General features: G+C 44.5%; 1 protein-coding gene across 2 annotated transcripts in view; it reads left to right on the forward strand.

Moving 5' to 3' along the window:
• DOCK5 (dedicator of cytokinesis 5) overlaps positions 1–22,986 on the forward strand; it is a 204,389-nt gene that overhangs the window by 111,301 nt on the left and 70,102 nt on the right. For both annotated transcript variants that reach the window (XM_067470674.1, XM_067470675.1), the window contains exons 23-28: positions 6,684–6,795; positions 7,312–7,382; positions 10,272–10,378; positions 13,397–13,533; positions 15,280–15,375; positions 19,115–19,213. In XM_067470674.1, coding sequence (XP_067326775.1) covers positions 6,684–6,795; positions 7,312–7,382; positions 10,272–10,378; positions 13,397–13,533; positions 15,280–15,375; positions 19,115–19,213 — 622 coding nt within the window. The remainder of the gene's footprint in view (positions 1–6,683; positions 6,796–7,311; positions 7,383–10,271; positions 10,379–13,396; positions 13,534–15,279; positions 15,376–19,114; positions 19,214–22,986) is intronic.

The raw sequence follows: 22,986 nt of genomic DNA on the forward strand, positions 1-22,986 counted from the left end.
TACATGAGGCCGAGCCCAAAAATAATACAACAAAATAATATACAAAACGATAGAAAATTAAACACAACAAATGCAACAAAATAACATTGACAATGCAGAATAACATAATAAAATCAATCAAAAAGGGTGGGCCAAATGTGCAAGATAAAACGTTAAAACCCTGGGTTATTTATTTATTTGTCGTGTCAGAGCAACCAGTCCATTATATTACATTTCTAACAGAACAAAGCAAACAAAAAGACAAAATACAAAATTTGTGAGTTTGGTAGTTGGTTAAATGTCCTTTGAGCAGTATCTGGCCACTTGGAGTGCTTCCAGTGTTGCTGCAAGAAGGTCCTCCATGATGCATGTGGCAGGGCTGAGGTTGCATTGCAGCAGGTGGTCAGTGGTTTGCTCTTCTCCACACTTGCATGTCGTGGACTCCACTTTGTAGCCCCATTTCTGAAGGTTGGCTCTGCATCTCGTGGTGCCAGAGCGCAGTCTGTTCAGTGCCTTCCAGGTCGACCAGTCCTCTGTGTGCCCAGGAGGGAGTCTCTCATTTGGTATCAGCCATTGGTTGAGGTGCTGGGTTTGAGCCTGCCACTTTTGGACTCTCGCTTGCTGAGGTGTTCCAGTGAGTGTCTCTGTAGATCTTAGAAAACTATTTCTAGATTTAAGTCGTTGACGTGCTGGCTGATACCCAAACGGGATGAGCTGGAGATGTCTCTGCCTTGGTCCTTTCACTAATGGCTGCTACTTCCCGGCGGATGTCAGGTGGTGCAATACCGGCTAAGCAGTGTAATTTCTCCAGTGGTGTAGGGTGCAGACACCCCGTGATAATGCGGCATGTGTCATTAAGAGCCACATCCACTGTTTTAGTGTGGTGAGATGTGTTCCACACTGGGCATGTCCTGGGTGACATAGGAAGTAGAAAAAATGTATTTGTAAAGGGGGAGTAGTGGGGCTTGAGCTTCATTAGGGGTAAGACAGTAAAAACACCTAAAGTAATAGACAGTAAAAGCACCTAAAGCTTCGAATTCTGTTCAACCATTTTAAAGCTCCCTGCTTGTGCGGTGATGGCATGATCGTCAGCATAGATGAAACTCATAATGTCCCTTCTGGCCATGGCTGATCATCCATTTAAAAAGTGGGGACATCCATTCACCTTAAAGAAATTGAAAGGGAGCAGTGAAGTGCCTTGAATCCTGTACAAACATACTCATAATAATAATAATAATAATAATAATAACAACAACAACAACAACAACAACAACAACACTTTATTTGGACCCTGCTACCATCTCCCCAAGGGACTCGGTGCGGCTTACATGAGGCCGAGCCCAAACACAACAATACAAGCAATAATAACAACAATACAGCAGTTAAAATAAAGCATAGACAGTAAAAATACACATTATCAATAAGACAACACACAATTAAAACTGTGGAAAGTAGGCCTGGGTAACAACGCAAAAATGTGTTTCTAAAATCGATTTGTATTTGGGGGGTTTTTGCGTTTCGATATTTAAAATAATTACAAAATTTTCCTTTGAAAAAGTTCAGTATTTACGAAATTTCGTTAATTTCGTTAATTTCGTTTTTTTAAAAAAAAATTAAATTTTTTGAAGAATAAAAGAAAGATATTTTTCAGAAATATTTAAAAATGGAAAATTAACAATGCTTGCCCTGTTGTGGAGCGAACACAGCCACAGGACAGGGACAAAGTCACACACACAGCCACACAAGGGTCTTTTCTTTTTTTAGAATATTTTTTTAATTTTTTGAAGAATAAAAGAATAAAATAAAATAAAAATAAAGAATAAAAAAATAAAAAAATGCTTGCCCTACCCTGTTGTGGGGCGAAAACAGGGCAAAGCCTCCCCGCTGCTCCCAGCAATGAATGAATGAATGAATGCAAGCACAAGCAATGAATGAATGAATGCAAGCAAGCAGCCAAGAACCAACCAAGCCTCCCTCCCGCACCTCCCGTCTCCTTCGCAATGAGCACTGCGGCCACGCGGAGCCGCTTTTAAAGGGCAGCCCGCCCAATCACAATGAGCCACGGTGCTTGGGAGCGCAGGATTGGCTCCCGTCGCACCCAGCATCCTCCATCCCTAAAACGTCATTTCCGAAACGGGCGGAAGCCCGTAAAAAAGATGGAGGATGCCGTTTCGATATTTAAAAACACTTCCGGGTTTGAAAATATGTTTTGTAATCGTTTTGTAATTGTTAAAAATAACGAATATTTAACGTGGGTTTTTTCGGGCTATAGAGCCATGTTCTAGAGGCATTTCTCCTGACGTTTCGCCTGCATCTATGGCAAGCATCCTCAGAGGTTGTGAGGTCTGTTGGAACTAGGAAAATGGGTTTATATATCTGTGGAATGACTGGGGTGGGGCAAGGAGCTCTTCCCTGCTGCAGTTAGGTGTGAATGTTTAGCTGATCACCTTCATTAGCATTTGAAGGCCTGCCTGAGCCTGGGAAAATCTGTTGCTGGGAGGTGTTAATCTGTGCAACAGATTTTCCCAGGCTCAGGCAGGCCTTCAAATGCTAATGAAGGTGATCAGCTAAACATTCACACCTAACTGCAGCAGGGAAGAGCTCCTTGCCCCACCCCAGCCATTCCACAGATATATAAACCCATTGTCCTAATTCCAACAGACCTCACCACCTCTGAGGATGCTTGCCATAGATGCAAGCGAAACGTCAGGAGAAATGCCTCTAGAACATGGCTCTATAGCCCGAAAAAACCCACAAGAACCTAGTGATTCCAGCCATGAAAGCCTTCGACAATACATAGAATATTTAACGAATTACAAAATTAACGAACGAAACCGCCCAGGCCTAGTGGAAAGGCCAAATGTAAAGTTAAAATTACAAAGTGCTGGAGCATGGACGAAAGGTGATAGTGGCATTTGTGGAAGGGCATATCCTTAGTGCAATATTTTGTTGCAACTATCATTTTTCCAAGTTCTGCTTCAGATTCATGATTTATTTTGTGGATACAGTCATAGTATATCTATGCCATACATCTATGACTCTAAGCACTCCATGAAGAGCTCTCTCTAAACTTTCCGGTTGCCTTCATTATCCAGAAAAGTAAGCATTCCCACAGGTTCTAATTTTACAAATGAATGTTTGAGGAAGTGAGCAGTTATTTCTTTCTTTCCAGGGGGTTGGAAGCATTTCCCAGCATGAGGCGATCAGGGGAAAACCCACGTCTTTTCACAGTCAGTGCAAATAAACACTCTTTTTCTCATAGTTATATATGTCCCTTTGTGCTATTCTAAGGCTGCAGTCTATGCAATATTTTTATTAAGGAGTTGCACTGTTCAAAGTGGAATTTATGTCCTTTTTATTTATAACTAGCTGTACCTGCCACACGTTGCTGTGGCAAACCTTCCCTCCCTCTTTCTCCTCCTTCTTTTTCTCTCTCCTTCCTTCCCTCCCTCTTTCCTTCTTTCCCTCTTTTTCTTTCTCTTCTTCTTTCTTCCTTCTCTACCTGTTTCTTTTCTCGCTTCCTTTGCGGTTTGGTTTCATCCTTCCTTGTCTCTTTCCTTCCTTCCTTCCCTCTTTCGTTCCTTCTCTCCTTCCTTCCTTCCTTCTTTCACTTTTTTATTTCCTTCTCTCGTTCCTTCCTTCTCTACCTTTCTTTCTTTCTCTCCTTCTTTCCCTCCTCTCTTTCCTTCCTTCTCTATCTTCCTTCCTTTCTTTCCTTCTCTCCTTCTTTCCCTCCTCTCCCCTTCCTTCCTTTTCTACCCTGCTCCTCATCGTATTCCTCCCGCGACAGTGCGCATGCGGAGGGAGATTTGGGCACGGGGAAAGCTGGGAAATGGAGTCCTTCCTCATCGTATTCCTCCCACGGCAGTGCGCATGCGGAGGGAGATTTGGGCACGGGGAAAGCTGGGAAATAGAGTCCTTCCTCATCGTATTCCTCTTGCGGCAGTTTTTTGGGTATTGTGCGTTTGTGTTGTTGCGTATAGGTGTTTTGAGGGTTGTTGGTCATACCTTGGGGGGAGAGGTATGAGCAGGGCAAATGTGGTGAGATTTCGTCCGGTGGTTTAGCCGTTTTTGACCGCCTAATTACGACCTAAAGCTTCTTATATATATAGATATAATGTAATACAATATAATGTAATGTAGTACTGTATATACTCGAGTATAAGCCTAGTTTTTCAGCCCCTTTTTTAGGCCAAAAATGCTTCCTTCAGCTTATACTCGAGTCAAAGTTACTTATTATTTTACTCTGTTATTACTATTATTTTATTACATTTATTATTTTACTCTATTATTGACATCATTACATATGCATTATTTTACTCTATTATTATTTTATTACATTTATTTTACTCTATTTATTATTATTATTATTATTATTATTATTATTATTACATTCATTATTTTTATTGTTGTTATTACATTTATTATTTTACTTTCTTTATTATTATTGGAAGGATACGTAAGCACACTGCTTAGGAAAGATGCTGTACAATCATAAGTGCGAAAAGACAATAGGAATGTGGGTTGCTGTGAGTTTTCCAGGCTGTATGGCCATGTTCCAGAAGCGTTCTCTCCTGACATTTCATCCACATCTATGGCAGGCATCCTCAGAAGTTGTGAAGTCTGTTGGAAACTAGGAAAGTGAGGTTTATATATCTGTGGAATAATGTTTGGGGTGGGAAAAAGAACTCTTGCCTGTTTGAAGCAACTGTGAATGCTGCAATTGGTCACCTTGATTAGCACTTAATGGCCTTGCAGCTTCAAAGCCTGGCTGCTTTCTGCCTGGAGGTAATCTTTGTTGGGAGGTGTTAGCTGACCCTGAAACTGCAAATTGCTTCTGGTGTGAGAGAATTGGCCATCTGCAAGGACATTTCCCAGGGGATGCCTGGATGTTTTGATGTGTTACCATCCTTGTGGGAGACTTCTCTCATGTCCCCTCATGGGGAGCTGGAGCTGACAGAGGGAGCTCATCCGCGCTCTCCCCAGATTCCAACCTCTGACCTGTCGGTCTTAAGTCCTGCTGGCACAAAGGTTTAACCCACTGCGCCACCAGAGGCTGATTTAATTGTCCTGATATTATTATTATTATTATTATTATTATTTTACTGACACAAAAACACAGTATGTCACAGCAAACGAGATCTATATGCTGGATTTCCTATCACAAAATCACAAGTCGAACACTTCCCAAGCGTTGTTGTTGTTGTTGTTTATTATTATTATTATTATTATTATTATTATTATTATACTGCCCTATCTCCCCGAGGGGACTCAGGGTGGTTTCCAACATATGGAAAGCATTGCAATTACCAACAACCAAGACATACAGAAAAATCATTAAAAACAGAGACATAATATTATATAACACTCATACATATTTAAATTAGAAGCCAATTCAGTACTAATTTCCATTGGGCAAGTTCAATTACCAATGGCCACAATTCCAGAATTTTAAAATAGGAGTGGCCCTAGTCTGTTTAAGAAGGGAGTTCCAGAGCCTGGGGGCAACTACTGAGAAGGTCCTGCAAAACACCGTTTTGCTTACGGCTTTGACTTTCGCAGCTTTGATTATTCACCGATTGTTCTCCTTGGTCAACTTCTTCCAGTCATGCTGGACAATCTAGATATTTCTAGAGAGACTTTATTTATTTATTTATTTATTATTCAAACTTATATGCCGCCACTCCCCTAGGGCTCGGAGCGGCTTACAAGAACAGACTAAAATCTAAAACAATGTTAAAAAACAGCAAGATCAAAGATCAAAAGCCCGTCGAAACAAATATGTCTTACATGCCCTGCGGAACGGTGATAAGTCCTGCCAAGGCATTGACTTCAGGTGGCAGAGTATTCCAGAGTGATGGTGCCACTGCTGTAAAGGCTCTGCATCTGGTTGCTGTTAGACGCAAGGTCTTGACACTGGGAATTTCCAATAGATCTTGGTCCTCAGAACGGAGGGATCTCTGGGTTGGTAGGGAGTGAGGGGGTCCCTCAGGTACATTGGCCCCAGACCACGCAAGGCCTTAAAGGTGAGTACCATCCCTTTGAAAGTGATCCGTTGCTCAATTGGTAACCAATGCAGCTGCAGTCAGATTGGGGTTATGTGGCATCTCATTGGAGCTCTCGCAAGAAGCCGAGCGGCTGCATTTTGTACCAGCTTGAGCTTCCGGATCACCGACAGAGGAAGGCCAATGTAGAGGGCGTTACAGTAGTCCAGTCTTGAGATGACCATAGCCTGGATCACGGGAGCTAGGTCATCCCTGGACAGGGAGGGAGCCAGCCGTCTAGCCTGCCGCAAGTGGAAGAAGGCGGTTCTGCTAATGGCGGAGACCTGGGCCTCCATCATCAGCAGAGGGTCCAAAAGGACTCCCAGACTCTTGACCAACGATGACAGGCGTAGCTCCTCACCATCCAGGGTAGGCAGCTGGATATCCCCACTGCCCGGTCGACCCAGCCATAGCATCTCCGTCTTTGCTGGATTCACGCTCAACCTGCTGGCACGCAGCCATCCAGTCACGGCCTCGAGGCACTGATGGAAACAATCGGGTACAGAGTCCGGACGGCCTTCCATCTTCAACACAATCTGAGTGTCATCTGCGTACTGGTAACACTCAAGCCCAAAACCTCGAACCAGCAGAGCAAGTGGTCACATATAGGTGTTAAACAACAGACTTCTAGGTACTTACCAATATTCTTCCTTCTCGTAGATTTTATGGCAAAAGTGAAGACGGTGATGAGTTTAACAATGCCATCCGCAAGCTTTTCCTCTCCTTTAACGTCCTCATGGACCGGCCACTGGAGGAGGCTGTTAAGATCAAGGTTAGTGCCAACCTGTCAAAATGATCTGAACCTTGTCATGTATGTTGCCAATTCATATAATTTGCTTGCAAATAAGTCCTCCAATGTTGGTTGTCCTGCAGGATATTGTCTTAGCCTACCATACATAGAGTAGTTTGCATTTTCACTATAGTTGCAATCCTTCTGCAAAACAGAGATGCCTGGAGAGGCAGGCAAGATGTGTGTCAAACCAAGCAGGTTAGCTAGAGTAAAGAAAGAGATATCTACATTATTTCTTTCCTAGACTGGTACCATTTGTTGTATTTGTATGTAATCTTTCGTTTTCAAAGGGTAAAAAGGGAAAATACGATTTATTTCTCATGTCAAAGAAGCCGCTCTGAGTCCCCTTTGGGGTGAGAAAGGCGTATAAATGTCGTAAATAAATAAATAAATATAGCCAAGACAAAGCAAGCCTAACTAACTTGTGTCGTTGATATGTAATATAGTATGTTCTCAAATAGATTATTCTTACCTTTCTCCCTTTTCTGTATGTTGCAGGGTGCTGCTTTAAAATATTTGCCAAGCATAATCAATGATGTCAAACTGGTCTTTGATCCGGTGGAGCTCAGGTAGCTATAAAACCCAAAAGGAGTGCTTGCATGTAAATTCAGGAGTGTGTATCCCTAATAGGATGCCAACTAGGCCTGGGTAACAACGGAAAAATTTGTTTCTAAAATCGATTCGTTTTTTGGGGTTTTTTGCGTTTCAATATTTAAAAGAATTCCGAAATTTTCCTTTTAAAAAGTTTGATATTTACGAAATTTCGTTAATATTAACGAATCAATTCGTTAAAATGGCGGACGCGGTTGCGCAACTGAAAATAATAGGGGTGAGATCTCTATTCTGGTTTGACAATGCTTCCCAATAATAATAATAATAATAATTATAATTATAACAAACCACTTTCTGCCTTCCTGCATGTAAGGCACAGTCAAAGCACTACTGAAAGATGGCCATCCATTCCTAATAATAATAAATATAATAATAAATATAATAAATATAATCATTTTAACCTGGAGAAGGAAAGAGGGGGGGAAAGAGAGGAGGGCTGAGATCTCTATTCTGGTTTGACAACGCTTCCCAATAATAATAATAATAATAATAATAATAATAACAAACCACTTTCTGCCTTCCTGCATGTAAGGCACAGTCAAAGCACTACTGAAAGATGGCCATCCATTCCTAATAATAATAAATATAATAATAAATATAATCGTTTTAACCTGGAGAAGGAAAGAGGGGGGAAAGAGAGGAGGGCTGAGATCTCTATTCTGGTTTGACAATGCTTCCCAATAATAATAATAATTATAATTATAATTATAACAAACCACTTTCTGCCTTCCTGCATGTAAGGCACAGTCAAAGCACTACTGAAAGATGGCCATCCATTCTTAATAATAATAAATATAATAAGAAATATAATAAATATAATCATTTTAACCTGGAGAAGGAAAGAGGTTAGGCAGGCAACAGGCAGGTCTCTGAGTGCTGCACTGCTGTGTCTCTTTGCCCAATGCACGCAGGCCAGAGTGAGGAACGAGGTGAGGTGACGACAGGAAGAGAGGAGAATTTGATCCACTTAAGCAGAGGCCAGGGACCCGGAAGTGGGGTAAATGCCGACCGCTTGCAACCAGGGAGAGGGGAGGGAAACAACTATAAAACTTGCACCAGACATACGGAAATAATAACGAAACAATTACAAAACAATTACGAAATAGCTTTAAAAATTCGTTTCGTTTTTTAGTTGCTCCTGGATGGTTTGTTATCGCTTCGTTATCAAGAAAAATAACGAATTATTAACGAATTACGAATTTAACGAACGAAACCGCCCAGCCCTAATGCCAACCTATAGTGATACCAGTAGTTATTTTAATTGTTGTTACTGTATATTTTGGTTGTAAGGTCTAAAGCACAGTCTGGCTTTAGGCCAGGACATGGTACTGAGACAGCCTTGGTCGCCTTAGTGGATGATCTGCGCCGGGAACTGGACAGGGGGAGTGTGTCCCTGTTGGTTCTACTGGACCTCTCTTCGGCCTTCGATACCGTCGACCACGGTATCCTTCTGGGACGCCTCGCAGGAATGGGTCTTGGGGGCACTGCCTTGCAGTGGCTCCGGTCCTTTCTCGAGGGTCGCTCCCAGAAGGTGTCACTAGGGGACTCCTGCTCGACCCCTCGGCCATTGCACTGTGGAGTCCCGCAGGGCTCAATACTGTCCCCTATGTTGTTTAACATTTACATGAAGCCGTTGGGAGAGATCATCCGGAGTTTTGGGGTACGATGTCATCTGTATGCAGATGATGTCCAACTCTAACACTCTTTTCCACCTACCACTAAGGAGGCTGTTCAGGTCATGAACCGGTGCTTGGCCGCTGTCACGGACTGGATGAGGGACAACAGATTGAAACAAAATCCAGACAAGACAGAGGTACTCCTGGTCAGTCGTAAGACCGAACAGGGTACGGGGTTACAGCCTGTGCTGGACAGGGTCACACTCCCCCTAAAAGCACAGGTACGCAGTCTGGGAGTTCTCCTGGATTCATAGCTGAGCCTGGAACCCTAGGTCATAGCGGTGGTCAGGGGAGCATTCGCACAATTAAAACTTGTGCGCCAGCTGCGTCCATACCTTGGGAGGGCTGACTTGGCCACGGTAGTACACGCTTTGGTTACATCCCGCTTAGACTACTGCAATGCTCTCTACGTGGGGTTGCCTTTGAAGACTGCCCAGAAGCTGCAGCAAGTCCAACGCGCGGCAGCCAGATTACTAACGGGGGCTGGGTACAGGGAGCACACCACTCCGCTGTTACACCAGCTCCACTGGCTGCCGATTAGCTTCCGAGCACAATTCAAAGTGCTGGTGTTGACCTATAAAGCCCTAAACGACTCCGGCCCGGTTTACCTCTCCGAACGTATTCTCCCCTACGAACCATCAAGATTACTAAGATCATCTGGAGAGGCCCTGCTCTCGGTCCCACCGGCCTCGCTAGCGCGGCTGGTGGGGACGAGGGACAGGGCCTTCTTGGTGGTGGCCCCGCGACTCTGGAACTCTCTCCCTCTGGAGGCCAGAACCGCCCCATCCATCCTAACATTTAGGAAACGGGTGAAGACATGGCTGTGGAGTCAGGCCTTCGAGGAATGAGACAACACCATAGGACTCTGGATGGAAGTGGATATAGATCCATCTTAATAGGACGACTGACCACTGTAGTTTTATATTTAGTGTATTTTAAAGTTAATGTGTAATTTGTGATATATGATATTTTAATGAATGTATATGTTTTTATGGCTGTAAACCGGGCTGAGTCCCTCAACGAGGTTGAGAAGCTCGGTATACAAAACTGTGAAATAATAATAATAATAAATAAGGTTCGAGGGAAGTAGTTTTTGGAATAGGAAGCCAAAGTGGTGCTGAAAATGTCAATGGAATGAAACCTTTTTCTTCCCCATGCCCTTCTATTCAGTGTCTTGTTCAGCAAATTCATCCAAAGCATCCCTGATAACCAGCTCGTCCGTCAGAAACTCAACTGCATGACCAAGGTTGTGGACAGCGATCTGTTCCATCAAGCTGGTGAGTTGCCCTCTTCCTTTTCAGGGCCAGGGATCCTGACTACTTTTTCTGAGGTACGGGGGAACCAATTGGTGTAAAGCATTCAATAGAACATATTTATTTATTTACAGTATTTATATTCCGCCCTTCTCACTCCGCAGGGGACTCAGGGTGGATTACAACGTACATATACATGGCAAACATTCAGTGCCATAGACACACAACATATATAGACAGAAACACAGAGGCTATTTAACTTTCCAGTTTTCATGAGGGTATTCTGGCCACCAGGGGAGCTGTCGCTTCACTGTCCATTTGTGACACTGATGGAGTACTTCCTCATTCTTTTGCTTGCTTGCTGGAGATTTTATGGCCTTGTAAATTAGTTAAATTAGCTTCCCTGCATAAGCAGTACCTAAATTTCCTACTTGACAGATGCAACTGGCGGCAGCCAGATTACTAACCGGAGCGTCATACAGGGAGCATACCACCCCTCTGTTATGTCAGCTCCATTGGCTGCTGATCCAGTTCCGAGCACAATTCAAAAGTGCTGGTTCTGACCTACAAAACCCTATATGGCTCCGGCCCAGTGTATCTGTCCGAACGCATCTCCTTCTACGTCCCGCCTCAGAGTTTAAGATCTTCTGGGGAGGCCCTGCTCTCGACCCCACCGCTATCACAAGTGAGATTGGTGGGGACAAGGAGCAGGGCCTTCTCGGTGGTGGCCCCTTGCCTGTGGAATTCACTCCCCGGGGAAATTAGGTCATCGACATCCCTCCTCTCTTTTAGAAGTAAACTAAAAACCTGGATATGGGACCAGGCCTTTGGGTAATCTGGCAGATAGACAAAGGACAATGACGACTAGAATTGATAGGATTTGACAATGTGGAATGAACTACGGATTCTGAGCTGGCGAACATTGAGCATACTCTGATTGTGATATATAATTGATTGTTTTAATTGTTTATAATTGTTGTTGATATATATTTTATCTTATTGTTTATGTTGGCATTGAATTGTGCCTTTTGTAAGCCGCCCTGAGTCCCCTTCGGGGGTTGAGAAGGGCGGGGTAGAAATGCACGAAATAAATAAATAAATAAAATAAACTGTCTTTTGGGCTGCAAAGGTTGACAGGAAGCTACACACAATGGTTGGAAGCTCACTCCAACCCAGCTGGCTTCGAACTCATGACCTTTTGGTCAGTAGTGATCTTAATGCAGCTGACTCCCAGCCAGTTGCGTCACATAGGCAGTGGGTTCAAGTTTCAGCAGCATTTCAAAGCATTTTATGTGACCAAAATAAACGTCAATTCTCTGGGTAAACTTGAGTTCGTGAATAGATTATTTGTATAAGTAGTTGTAATCAGAATCGCAGAGTTGGAAGGAGATTCCAGGTCTATCAATTTAATCCCCCGGTGTATTTTGGGTCGACTCAACAACTCAGGGCCCTTTCAATCTACACAATTATAGCACAATAACCCCACCTCCTCCAAGATGAACTGAACCATCTCAACTGGGCTCTCCAGGCCAATGGAGACTCCACCTCAGACATCAGAAGAGCTGCAAGACCAAGAACAAGCCACAAGAGTCAAGACGAAGATCCACCCAGAGGAAAAGTGTTCCTGCCATACATCAAGGGAACCACTGACTGCAGAGGGAAGCTGATGAGGAAACACAACATACAAACTAACTACAGACCCACCAAGAAAATCCAACTAATGCTCCGTTCAGCAAAGGACAAGAGGGATCCTCTCACCTCTGCAGGAGTCGACCGTGTACCATGCAGCTGTGGACAAGTCTACAGAGGGACCCCCAAACGCAGCAGCATTGCCCAAACACGAATCAAGGAACACGAAAGGCACTGCAGACTACTTCAACCAGAGAAGTCAGCCAGAGCAGAGCACCTGATGAACCAACCTGGACACAGCAGATTATTTGAGAACACAGAAATGCTGGACCACTCTCACAACCACCATGTCAGACTACACAGAGAAGCCACTGAAATCCACAAGCATGTGGACAATTTCAACAGAAAGGAGGAAACCATGAAAATGAACACAATCTGTCTACCAGTATTAAAAAACTCTAACGCTAGAACAGCACAACAACAGAGAGGAAACAAACAAGGACATCTAATCTCCTCTCAACAAAAGATTGCTCCAGGCACTGCCAGGCCATCAAATGCTAATCAAGGTGGTCAGTTGAAACATTCACACCTAGCTCCAGCAGACAAGAGTCCTTTGTCCCACCCTGGCCATTCCACAGATATATAAACCCATTTTCCTAGTTCCAACAGACCTCACTACCTCTGAGGATGCTTGCCATAGATGCAGGCGAAACGTCAGGAGAAAATGCTTCTAGAACATGGCCATATAGCCCAAAAAAACCTACAACAACCCATAGCACAATAATTTTGCTTGATTTGGTAGGACAAAATCTAGTGGAATCTTGGGATCAGTGGTTTATGGAAGGTGATCTTGATTTCTCAGTTCTAGTAATCTCCAAAGTACAAATCTTAGAATTCCATAGGATGCAACCACTGCAGTTAAAGTGAAATTATAGGATTCTCAAGTATTCGACTCTTGTAATAATTTCTGCCAAGGACACAGTGGGATTAATCTTGTTTTTCCATACAATTCCTTTTGTTTGTAAACACCGAGATTCTGGGGAGAAGGGTTACTGAGTCACACAGGAGAGAGAAAGATGGATTCTTACATCCTCCTTATATAGCGACTTGAGAAACTGTAAGTCGTTTCTGGTGTGAGAGAATTGGCCATCTGCAAATACATTGCCCAGGGGACACTCAAATGTTTTACCGTCCTGTGGGGAGCTTCCCTCATGTCCCCACATGGGAAGCTGGATCTGACAGATGGGAGCTCACCCCGCTCCCCGGATTTGAACCGCTGACCATTCAGTCAGCAGTCCTGCCAGCACCATTGTGCCACCAGGAGATCGAGTAAAAATCAATAAATTGACAGGATCAAATTTTTAAAACCCTGATGTGTGAATTGACTGTCACATTTCCTTCTCCTTTTCGCAGAGTGCCGTGATGTTCTGTTACCACTCTTTGTAGACCAGTTAAGTGGGCAGCTGGATGATAATTTCAACAAGCCTGATCATGAAGCCTGTTCACAGCTGCTTAGCAATATCCTGGAGGTTTTGGATCGTAAGGAAGTGGTGAGTAAGTTATTTATTTCACTTACTTTATTTTTGCCCCACCATTCTGCTGACATTGGGATTCATGTCGCGGGATGTGGGCACATGAAGTGATTGATAGTTTCCAAATCATAACCTCCCCGAACTGCTGCAAGCTGGATAGCGAGTGTCCCCGAAGCAAGCAAAAACACATTTCACGGCGAACACATGTGCTTCAGCCTGTCTATCAGCAAAGTTCAACTGCCAGCATCTGACCTTATCTACACACACTGTTTATTAGTAAACTCATGGATTTAGGTTTTCATCCAAAATATCAAGAGGCTTTCATCTTCACTGTTGCAATATATACAAATATACAATCAGGATATGCCAAGCTTTAGCACAGCTGGTTAATCACCAGCAGCAATACATCTTGGCCACGGTGGTCCACGCTTTGGTTACATCCCGTTTAGACTACTGCAACGCTCTCTACGTGGGGTTGCCTCTGAAGACTGCCCGGAAGCTTCATTTAGTCCAACATGCGGCAGCCAGGTTACTAACAGGAGCAGGGTACAGGGAGCATACTACTCCTCTGTTGCGCCAGCTCCACTGGCTGCCAGTCAGCTTCCGAGCACAATTCAAAGTGCTGGTCTTAACCTATAAAGCCCTAAACGACTCCGGCCCAATTTACCTGTCCGAACGTATCCTCCCCTATGAGCCATCAAGATTACTAAGATCGTCTGGAGGGACCCTGCTCTCGATCCCACCGGCCTCACAGGCGTGGCTGGTGGGGATGAGAGACAGGGCCTTCTCAGTGGTGGCCCCTCGACTCTGGAACTCCCTTCCACTGGAGATCAGAACTGCCCCTTCAATCTTAACGTTCAGGAAACAGGTGAAAACCTGGCTTTGGGGATTGGCATCCAACGAATGAGCCATGATCCTGTGATATGGATGGATGACGACGAATAAGGACTTTGGTGACGACTGACCACTGTAATCATATGATTGTATTTTTGCCATTTTAATTGTTTCAATGTTTTAATGTTTTAGTGTGATTTAGAAATGTGATGTTTTAATGACGGTCTGTAATATTGATGTTGGAAACCGGCCCGAGTCCCTCGAATGGAGGTGAGAAGACCGGTATACAAAACTACCAAATAAATAAATAAATAAATAAATCTTACCAATCGAAAGGTTGGTGGTTCGAAGCCTGGGTTGTGAACACTGGTGGAGTTTGGGGAAAATAGAATCTTGACATTTGGGAGTTGTGGTTTCTGGGATTTATAGTTCACCTACAATCACAGAGCATTCCGAACCCCACCAACGATGGAATTGAACCAAACTTGGCACACAGAACCCCCATATAGGGCACAGCAATGCGTGGCAGGGGATAGCTAGTTGTAAATAAATAAATAAATAAACACAGAACCTAAGAAGATACTCACACTGAGTCATGCAGAAGAGAGAAAGGTGGATGTTTTCATCCTCCTGATATAGCCACCTGTTGATTGGTCATTAGTAAGGGACATTGATGTGGTAGCCATATAAGTATTTACACTCCAAATTTTACCAGTTTTGAGCTTTTTCTTGCTTAATTAGAAGTGTCCTCCTCCATTATTATGTGAAGCATACAGGAGTAGAGATCATTTAGAGAAGAACAATAGGAAGTTTGTCTGGTGGGCAAAGACTTTTGCAGAACCTGTTGCACTTCTGCGCGGTGCAAATCTATCTGGGAACAGCTGTGCCCAAATCCTGCCTGAATGGTTTCTGCTTGTTTCCTGTCTTCAGGGCCCTACCGCCGCTCACATCCAGCTCATCATGGACCGCCTGCTGAGAAGAATAAACCGGACAGTGATTGGAATGAGCAGACAGTCTCCACATATCGTGAGAACCATTCTCTCTGAGCTGTTTTCCTTCTGTTTTGATGTGTGTGTTCCTCGTTTGGTCACTCGACCCGTGCAGAATTTCAGTGTAGAGCTGTGGAAGTAATGCAGTTTAGCACCACCTTCACTGTTTTTTTCATATCAGGAGTGACTTGAGAAACTGCAAGTCGCTTCTGGTGTGAGCATATTGGCCATCTGCAAGGATGTTGCACAGGGGACACCCAGGTGTTGTATCATCCTGTGGGAGGCTTCTCTCATATCTCTGCATGAGAAGCTGGAACTGACAGATGGGAGCTCACCCTTCTCCCCGGATTTGAACTGCTGATCTTTTGGTCAGCAGTCCTGCCGCCACAGGTTTTTAACCCAGGTATGGGTAAACCCAAGCCCGGGAGCCATATGCTACCCCTTGGGCTCTTTTCTCAGTCCCTCCTCTATTTCACCACACTATCCTTCCTTTCCTTCTCTCTTTCCTTCCTCCTTCCCTCCCTCTTTCTCTTTCCCTTCCACCTTTTTGTCCTTCCTTCTATCCCTCTCTCCCTCTTTCTCCTTCCTTCCCTTTTGGCTTTCCATCCTTCTCTCTTTCTTTTATCCTTCCCTCCCTCCCCTCCCTCCTTCCTTCCTTCTTTTCCTCCCTCCATCTTCTCTTTTTCCTTCATTCCTTCCTTCCCTTATATCTTTCCTTCCTTCTCTTTTTCCTTCCCTATTTCCCCTTTGTCTTTCCTTCTCGCTTTCCTCCCTCTCTCCCTCTTTCTTCTTCCATCCTTCTTTTTCTCCCCCCACCCTCTCTTCTTCCTTCCTTCCTTTCATTCCTTTCCATCCATCCATCCTCTTCCTCCCTCCCTCCCTTCTCTTTTTCCATCCTTCCTTCCCTTTTGTCTTTCCTTCCTTTTCTCTTTCCTTCCTTTTCTCTTTCCTTTATCCTTTCTTTCCTTCCATCCATTTTTCCCTTCCTCCCTTCCTTCCTTCTCTTTTTCCTTCCTTCATTCCCTTATGCCTTTCCTTCCCTCTTTCCTCCCTCCTTCTCTCTCTTCCTCTTACTTCTTCCATCCTTCTTTCTCCCTTCCTTCCTTCTCTTAGTCATTCCTTCTCTTGTTACTTTTATTCCTTTCCTTCCATCCATCCATCCTTCTCTCCCTCCCTCCCTCCCTCCCTTCCTTTTTGTCTTTCCTTCCTTCTCTTTCCTTTATCTTTTCTTTCTTTCCTTCCTTCCATGCTTCCTTTCCTCCCTTCTCTTTTTCCTTCCCTCATTCCCTTTTGTCTTTCCTTCCTTTTCTCTTTCGTTTATCCTTTCTTTCCTTCCTTCCATGCTTCCCTTCCTCCCTTCTCTTTTTCCTTCCTTCATTCCCTTTTGTCTTTCCTTCATTCTTTCCTCCCTCCTTCTCTCTCCCCCTCTTTCTTTTTCCACCCTTCTCTTCCTTCCTTCCTTCCTTCTCTTTTTCCTTCCTTCCTTCCCTTTTGTCTTTCCTTCCCTCCCTCTTTCATCCCTCCTTCCTTCTTTCTTTCCTCCTTCCATCCCTCCTTCTTTCTCCTTCCCTTCCTCCTTTTTGTCCTTCCTTCCTTCTCTCTTTCCTTCCTCCTTCCCTTCCTTCCTTCCATCACCGGGCAGCCAGTCCTCCTAGTTGGAGTGCTAACACGCAGCCTACAAGTTAGAAACTTTGCCCATGCCTGGTTTCATCCATTGTGCCACCGGAGACTCCACAACCTTCACTGCCATGGCACAATATTGCGGAATCATGGGATTTGTAGTTTGTTTGGCAGAGAAGACTCAAGATGCTCTAATACTACAACTCCAATGATTCCATACCAGCAAAAGTGGCATCAAACCATATTCGTCCTGTAGTGTAAATGCACCCTTAATCTTCATGCTGAGATTAAATGTTGAGTCCCAGTTCTGGTGGAGCTGAATCCACCCCATTCATCCTGTCCCCATGTTGTTGTTCATTCGTTCAGTCGTCTCCGACTCTTCATGACCTCATGGACCAGCCCACGCCAGAGCTCCCTGTCGGCCGTCACCACCCCCAGCTCCTCCAAGGTCAGTCCAGTCACTTCAAGGATGCCATCCATCCATCTTGCCCTTGGTCGGCCCCTCTTCCTTTTGCCTTCCACTTTCCCCAGCATCATTCCCTTCTCTAGGCTTTGCTGTCTCCTCATGATGTGGCCAAAGGACTTCCACTTTGTCTCTAGTCTCCTTCCTTCCAGTGAGCAGCCGGGCTTTCTTTCCTGGAGGATGGACTGGTTGCAGGCCTGTAGCGAGGGGGGGGGTTAGGGGTTCAACCCCCCCCCCCCCCCCCGGAAATGTTTCAGGTTTTTTTTTAAAAAAACAGTTTACTCATTAATTTTAACTGGTTAACCAAATCCCCATGCTAAGTCTATGAGATGCAAAAAATTAAGAGTCCCTCCAGAACTACAAGCACTATCTCAAGCAAATATTTATTTATTTATTTATTTATTATTCGAACTTATATGCCGCCACTCCCCTGGGGCTCGGAGCGGCTTACAAGAACAGGCTAAAATCTAACACAATTTAAAAACAATTTAAACACAGCAATATCAAACGTTAAAAGCCTGTCGAAACAGGTATGTCTTACATGCCCTGCGGAAAGCTAGTAACTCCCGCAAGGCACGGACTTCAGGTGGCAGAGTATTCCAGAGTAATGGTGCCACTGCTGTGAAGGCTCTGCGTCTGGTTGCTGTTAGGCGCAAGGTCTTGACACTGGGAATTTCCAATAGATCTTGGTCCTCAGAACGGAGGGATCTCTGGGGTTGGTAGGGGGTGAGGCGGTCCTGCAGGTACATCGGCCCCAGACCATACAAGGCCTTAAATATTGACAATTTATTCACACTGTCATTACTTGCAGCAATAGCCGGTGTAGTGAAGCAACCAAGTTGGGTGTGTGTGTGTGTGTGTGTTGAATGCTCTCATTAAGGAGGCCAGACTTGGTGGAGGTGGTTAACAGGGGCGGAGCTGCAGGCTATTGAAGGATGCTCTGCTCCCTGATGTGCTCTTTGCTTCAGCGTGAGCTAGAAGGCAGGTTTCAACTCCCCCCCCCCCACAAAATTTTCAACCCCCCCCCCCCTGAAAATTTCAACCCCTCCCGAATTTTTTTTCTGGCTACGGCCCTGACTGGTTGGATCTTCTCGCAGTCCAAGGCACTCTCAGCACTTTCCTCCAACACCACAGCTCAAAAGCATCTCTCTTCCTTCACTCAGCCTTCCCTAAGGTCCAGCTCTCACATCCGTAGGTGACTACAGGGAAGACCATGGCTTTGACTAGGCAATGGATCTTTCTTGCCAGTCTGATGTCTCTACTCTTTACTATTTTATCCCCATGCTGACCTCCTTTCCATCCACCTGTCCTGCCACTGAAATAAAAGAGTAGGAGTTACGACCCTAGGGCATAAACCAAAGTCTGGAAACAGAGGAGAATGGGGGGGGGGGGGGGGGTGTGCCACACTTGCCAGAAACAAAGTGGTAGCGTATTGAAAGTAATCCCTAAAAAACAGGAGTTGGCGAAGGACGGATACAGCTGTTTTTGCAAGTTCTGTCTCCCACCCAGATCCTTCCACCTGTTCCGTCAAGAGGGGGAATTACTCGCTGCTTTTGGAAGCCCTAAAACAAAATATTTTATAGTCAAACAAGGCATGTGGTCCTGTTGTTGTTTATTTTTGGAGGGCTGGGGGTTGTGAAAAAGATGGCTACTGACAAGAGTTTTTTCTCCCTTGCTTCTTCCTTCTTTCTAGGGTAGTTTTGTTGCCTGCATGATGGCCATCTTGAAACAAATGGACGATGCCCATTACAACCACTACATCAGCACTTTCAAAACAAGACAAGATCTTATCGTACGTTTCCTTGCATTTCTTGGGTGGAATGCGATAAAATGCATTTGCTCACTGGGTTGTTGTGTTCTTTCCGGGCTGTCTGGCCATGTTCCAGAACCATTTTCTCCTGACATTTCACCCACATCTATTTATTTATTTATTTATTTATTTATCTATTTATTTACTTTATTTCTATACCGCTTTTCTCAGCCCTCAGGCGACTCAAAGCGGTGAACAACATCAGTACAAAATATCACAAAATAAGTATAGGGCAATTAAAAACAATTATCACATGAATCATTAACATCAGTATAACAATCATTAGCGCCTCAACAGTAAAATCAGAATCCAGTCTTGTCATCCATTATTCCGTATTCCTACGTTCAATTACACTGTTTAATCAAATGCTTGTTCAAACAGCCAGGTCTTCACTTTCCTCTGAAATGCCAGCAGGGAGGGCACCAATCTGATATCTGCAGGCAGGGCGTTCCACAGCCGAGGGGCCACCACGGAGAAGGCCCTGTCCCTCATCCCCGCCAAGCGCGCCTGTGTTGCAGGCGGGACCGAGAGCAGGGCCTCCCCAGATGATCTTAGTGTCCTAGTTGGTTCATAGGAGGAGATGCGTTCGGAGAGATACGTAGGGCTTTGACAGGCATCCTCAGATCTGTTCGAGGTGTGTGGTCTGTTGGAAACTAGGAAAATTGGTTTAATATATCTGTGGTATGATGTCCAGGGTGGGAGAAAGAACTCTTGTCTGTTGGAAGCAATTGTGAATATTGCCATTGGCCAAATTGATTATCACTAAATAGCCTAGCAGTTTTCCGGGGTTGTCTGGCCATGTTCCAGAAGCATTCTCTCGTGACATTTCACCCACATCTATGGCAGGCATCCTCGGAGGTTGTGAGTGTTGGAAACTAGGCAAGTGGGGTTTATGTATCTGTGGAATGATGTCCAGGGTGGGAGAAAGAACACTTGTCTGTTTGAGGTAGGTGTGGATGTTGCAATTGGCCATCTTGATTAACATTGAACGGCCTTGCAGCTTCAAAGCCTGGCTGCTGATGACTCAACTTGGACACAGCATATTATTTGAGAACACAGAAATGCTGGACCACTCTCACAACCACCATGTCAGGCTACACAGAGAAGCCACTGAAATCCACAAGTATATGGACAATTTCAACAGAAAGGAGGAAACCATGAAAATGAACAAAATCTGGCTACCAGTATTTTAAAAACTCTAAAATCAAAATAGTAAAAAATAATAACAACATTCAAAAAAAGCGATTTCCAGACAAGAAACAATCAGGGACAGCTAATCACCTCCCAACAAAGGATTCCACCAGGCAGTAAGAAGCCAGACCTTGAAACCGCTAGGCCATTAAATGCTAATCAAGGTGCTCCCTCTATTTTATCAGCGTTATACTTATTTTGTTGACCTTGTTTTGTTGAGCTTGTTAACCAAAAGGTTGCAGGTTCGATTCCAGGGAGCGGCATGAGCTTCTGCTTTCAGCCCTAGCTTCTGCTAACCTAGAAGTTCGAAAACATGCAAATGGGAGTAGATCAATAGGTACCGCTCCGGCGGGAAGGTAACGGCGCTCCGTGCGGTCATGCCGGCCACATAACCTTGGAGGTGTCTATGGACAACGCCGGCTCTTCGGCTTAGAAATGGAGATGAGCACCACACCCCAGAGTCAGACATGACTGGACTTAATGTCAGGGGACAACCTTTACCTTTACCTATACTTTTGACATGAAATAATAATACATCTTAAGTGATCGACATTTACTTGAATTTAATTTTTGGTCTCTTTCTTGCATTGAGTTATTTTGAGCTAACTCAAGGCCAGAGGAACTAACAGCAATAATACGACATGGAAAAATTCGGAAGCAAAAGGCAGGGTATCCGTTTGGAGGTTGGCATCTCTTTAGTTCCCTCTGGAACAAAAAAAAAAAAAAGGAAAAAAAGACATTGGGAGACCTGCCAAAAGCTTTGGAGATTTTGACTTTATTTAGTCCGATGGGAAGTTGGCAATTTGGAACCGCTAGGCTTGGCTTCCAGCTGTGTGTTGATGACTGTTATGGACATGTGACCCATTTCCAACTGGAATCCCCAGGCCATTCAGATCATAAGCAACGTCTGGGGATGCTTCTCCTTTTCATAATTTCCACTCTGGGATTGAATTACTCAAACGCTCCTTTAATGTTGATGATCTTAGCAAACGATGTGGGAAGTTGGCTTTGGAAGCAGTTAAAGCTGCTGCCAGTCGCCTAGTATACAGATTTCTGTTGGTTTTGGAGCCTCCCCACCCACAGCCTTCCAGTCTGCAATTGAAATCTGTTGCAATGTGTGAACCTCCCAGGCAGCGTGAGGCAGCCGCCTCCAGCAGTAGGTTTAGGATATAATGATACGACAGGAAAATGGTTAGGGATGTTGTTAGGCCAGCCATCCCTCCACATTCAGTTTTGATTTTTGCAGATTGTGATTATTAAAGGATTTGATTTTAAATGGTCTCTCTAACCATCTCTAGATCTATTGTCAAAAGCTTTCATGGTTGGAATTACTGGGTTGTTGTAGGTTTTTCAGGTTGTATGGCCATCTTCTAGAAGCATTCTCTCCTGATGTTTTGCCTGCATCTGTGGCCAACATCATCACAACCTCTGAAGATGCCTGCTGTTGCAACTCAGGCTAGTTTTCGCCTTGTTCCAGACACCACCACACCAAGGGTGTCAGTTTTTTGTAGTTTATTGAGAAAAGCAAAATCAAAACAAAGAAATAGAAATGCAATAGGTCCATAGGCAAACAGAGACTTAAATGTAAAGGCAAAGTTTCCAAGATCCAAAGGCAAAAAACATGAAGCATAATCCCTTAGCAATGGTCAAACAAAAGTCCATGGTAAACAGTTGAAAACAAGACCCAAATCTCAGAAGCCAGAAGCGTGCTGCAAAAAGCCAAGGAAAATCTCTAGAAGTTAACATGGGACGAGCAATGTTGGACTGACAACAACTGCCTGTCAGCTACAAGACTAACTTACTTACTTACTTACTTACTTAGGTGATCCCTCATTTTCCGAGGATGATTGTCTTCCAATATTCTTGTGGGTCCGCAGGTGGCTGTGGAGCCCTATTCTTGCTCTGCATCTTCTTCTGCAGTGAGGGCATTGGTTTTCAGGTGGAAGGCGGTCTCGGTCGGGGTTGCCTTGATGCGCCTTCCGCTTGGCACACTTCTCCCTTTCACCCTCCATTCATGCCTCCTCAAATTCTGCAGCACTGCTGGTCACAGCTGACCTCCAGCTGGAGCTATCAAGGGCCAGGGCTTCCCAGTTCTCAGTGTCTATGCCAGAGTTTTTAAGGTTGGCTTTGAGTCCATCTTTAAATCTCTTTTCCTGTCCACCAACATTCCGTTTTCCGTTCTTAACTTCAGAGTAGAGCAACTGCTTTGGGAGACGGTGGTCGGGCATTCGTACAGTGTGGCCGGTTCAGCGGAGTTGGTGGCGAAGGACCATCGCTTCAATGCTGGTGGTCTTTGCTTCTTCCAGCACGCTGACGTTTGTCCACCTGTCTTCCCAAGACAACTGCAGGATTTTCTGGAGGCAGCGCTGATGGAATCGTTCCAGGAGTTGCATGTGACATCTGTAGACAGTCCACGTCTCACAGGCATAGAGCAGGGTTGGGAGGACAATAGCTCTATAAACAAGCCCCTTGGTATCCCTACGGATGTCCCGGTCCTCAAACACTCTTTGCTTCATTCAGAAAAATGCTGCGCTCGCAGAGCTCAGGCAGTGTTGTATTTTGGT

Source organism: Anolis sagrei, chromosome 7 (assembly GCF_037176765.1).
Source record: "Anolis sagrei isolate rAnoSag1 chromosome 7, rAnoSag1.mat, whole genome shotgun sequence".
NCBI classification, from domain to species: Eukaryota; Metazoa; Chordata; class Lepidosauria; order Squamata; family Dactyloidae; genus Anolis; species Anolis sagrei.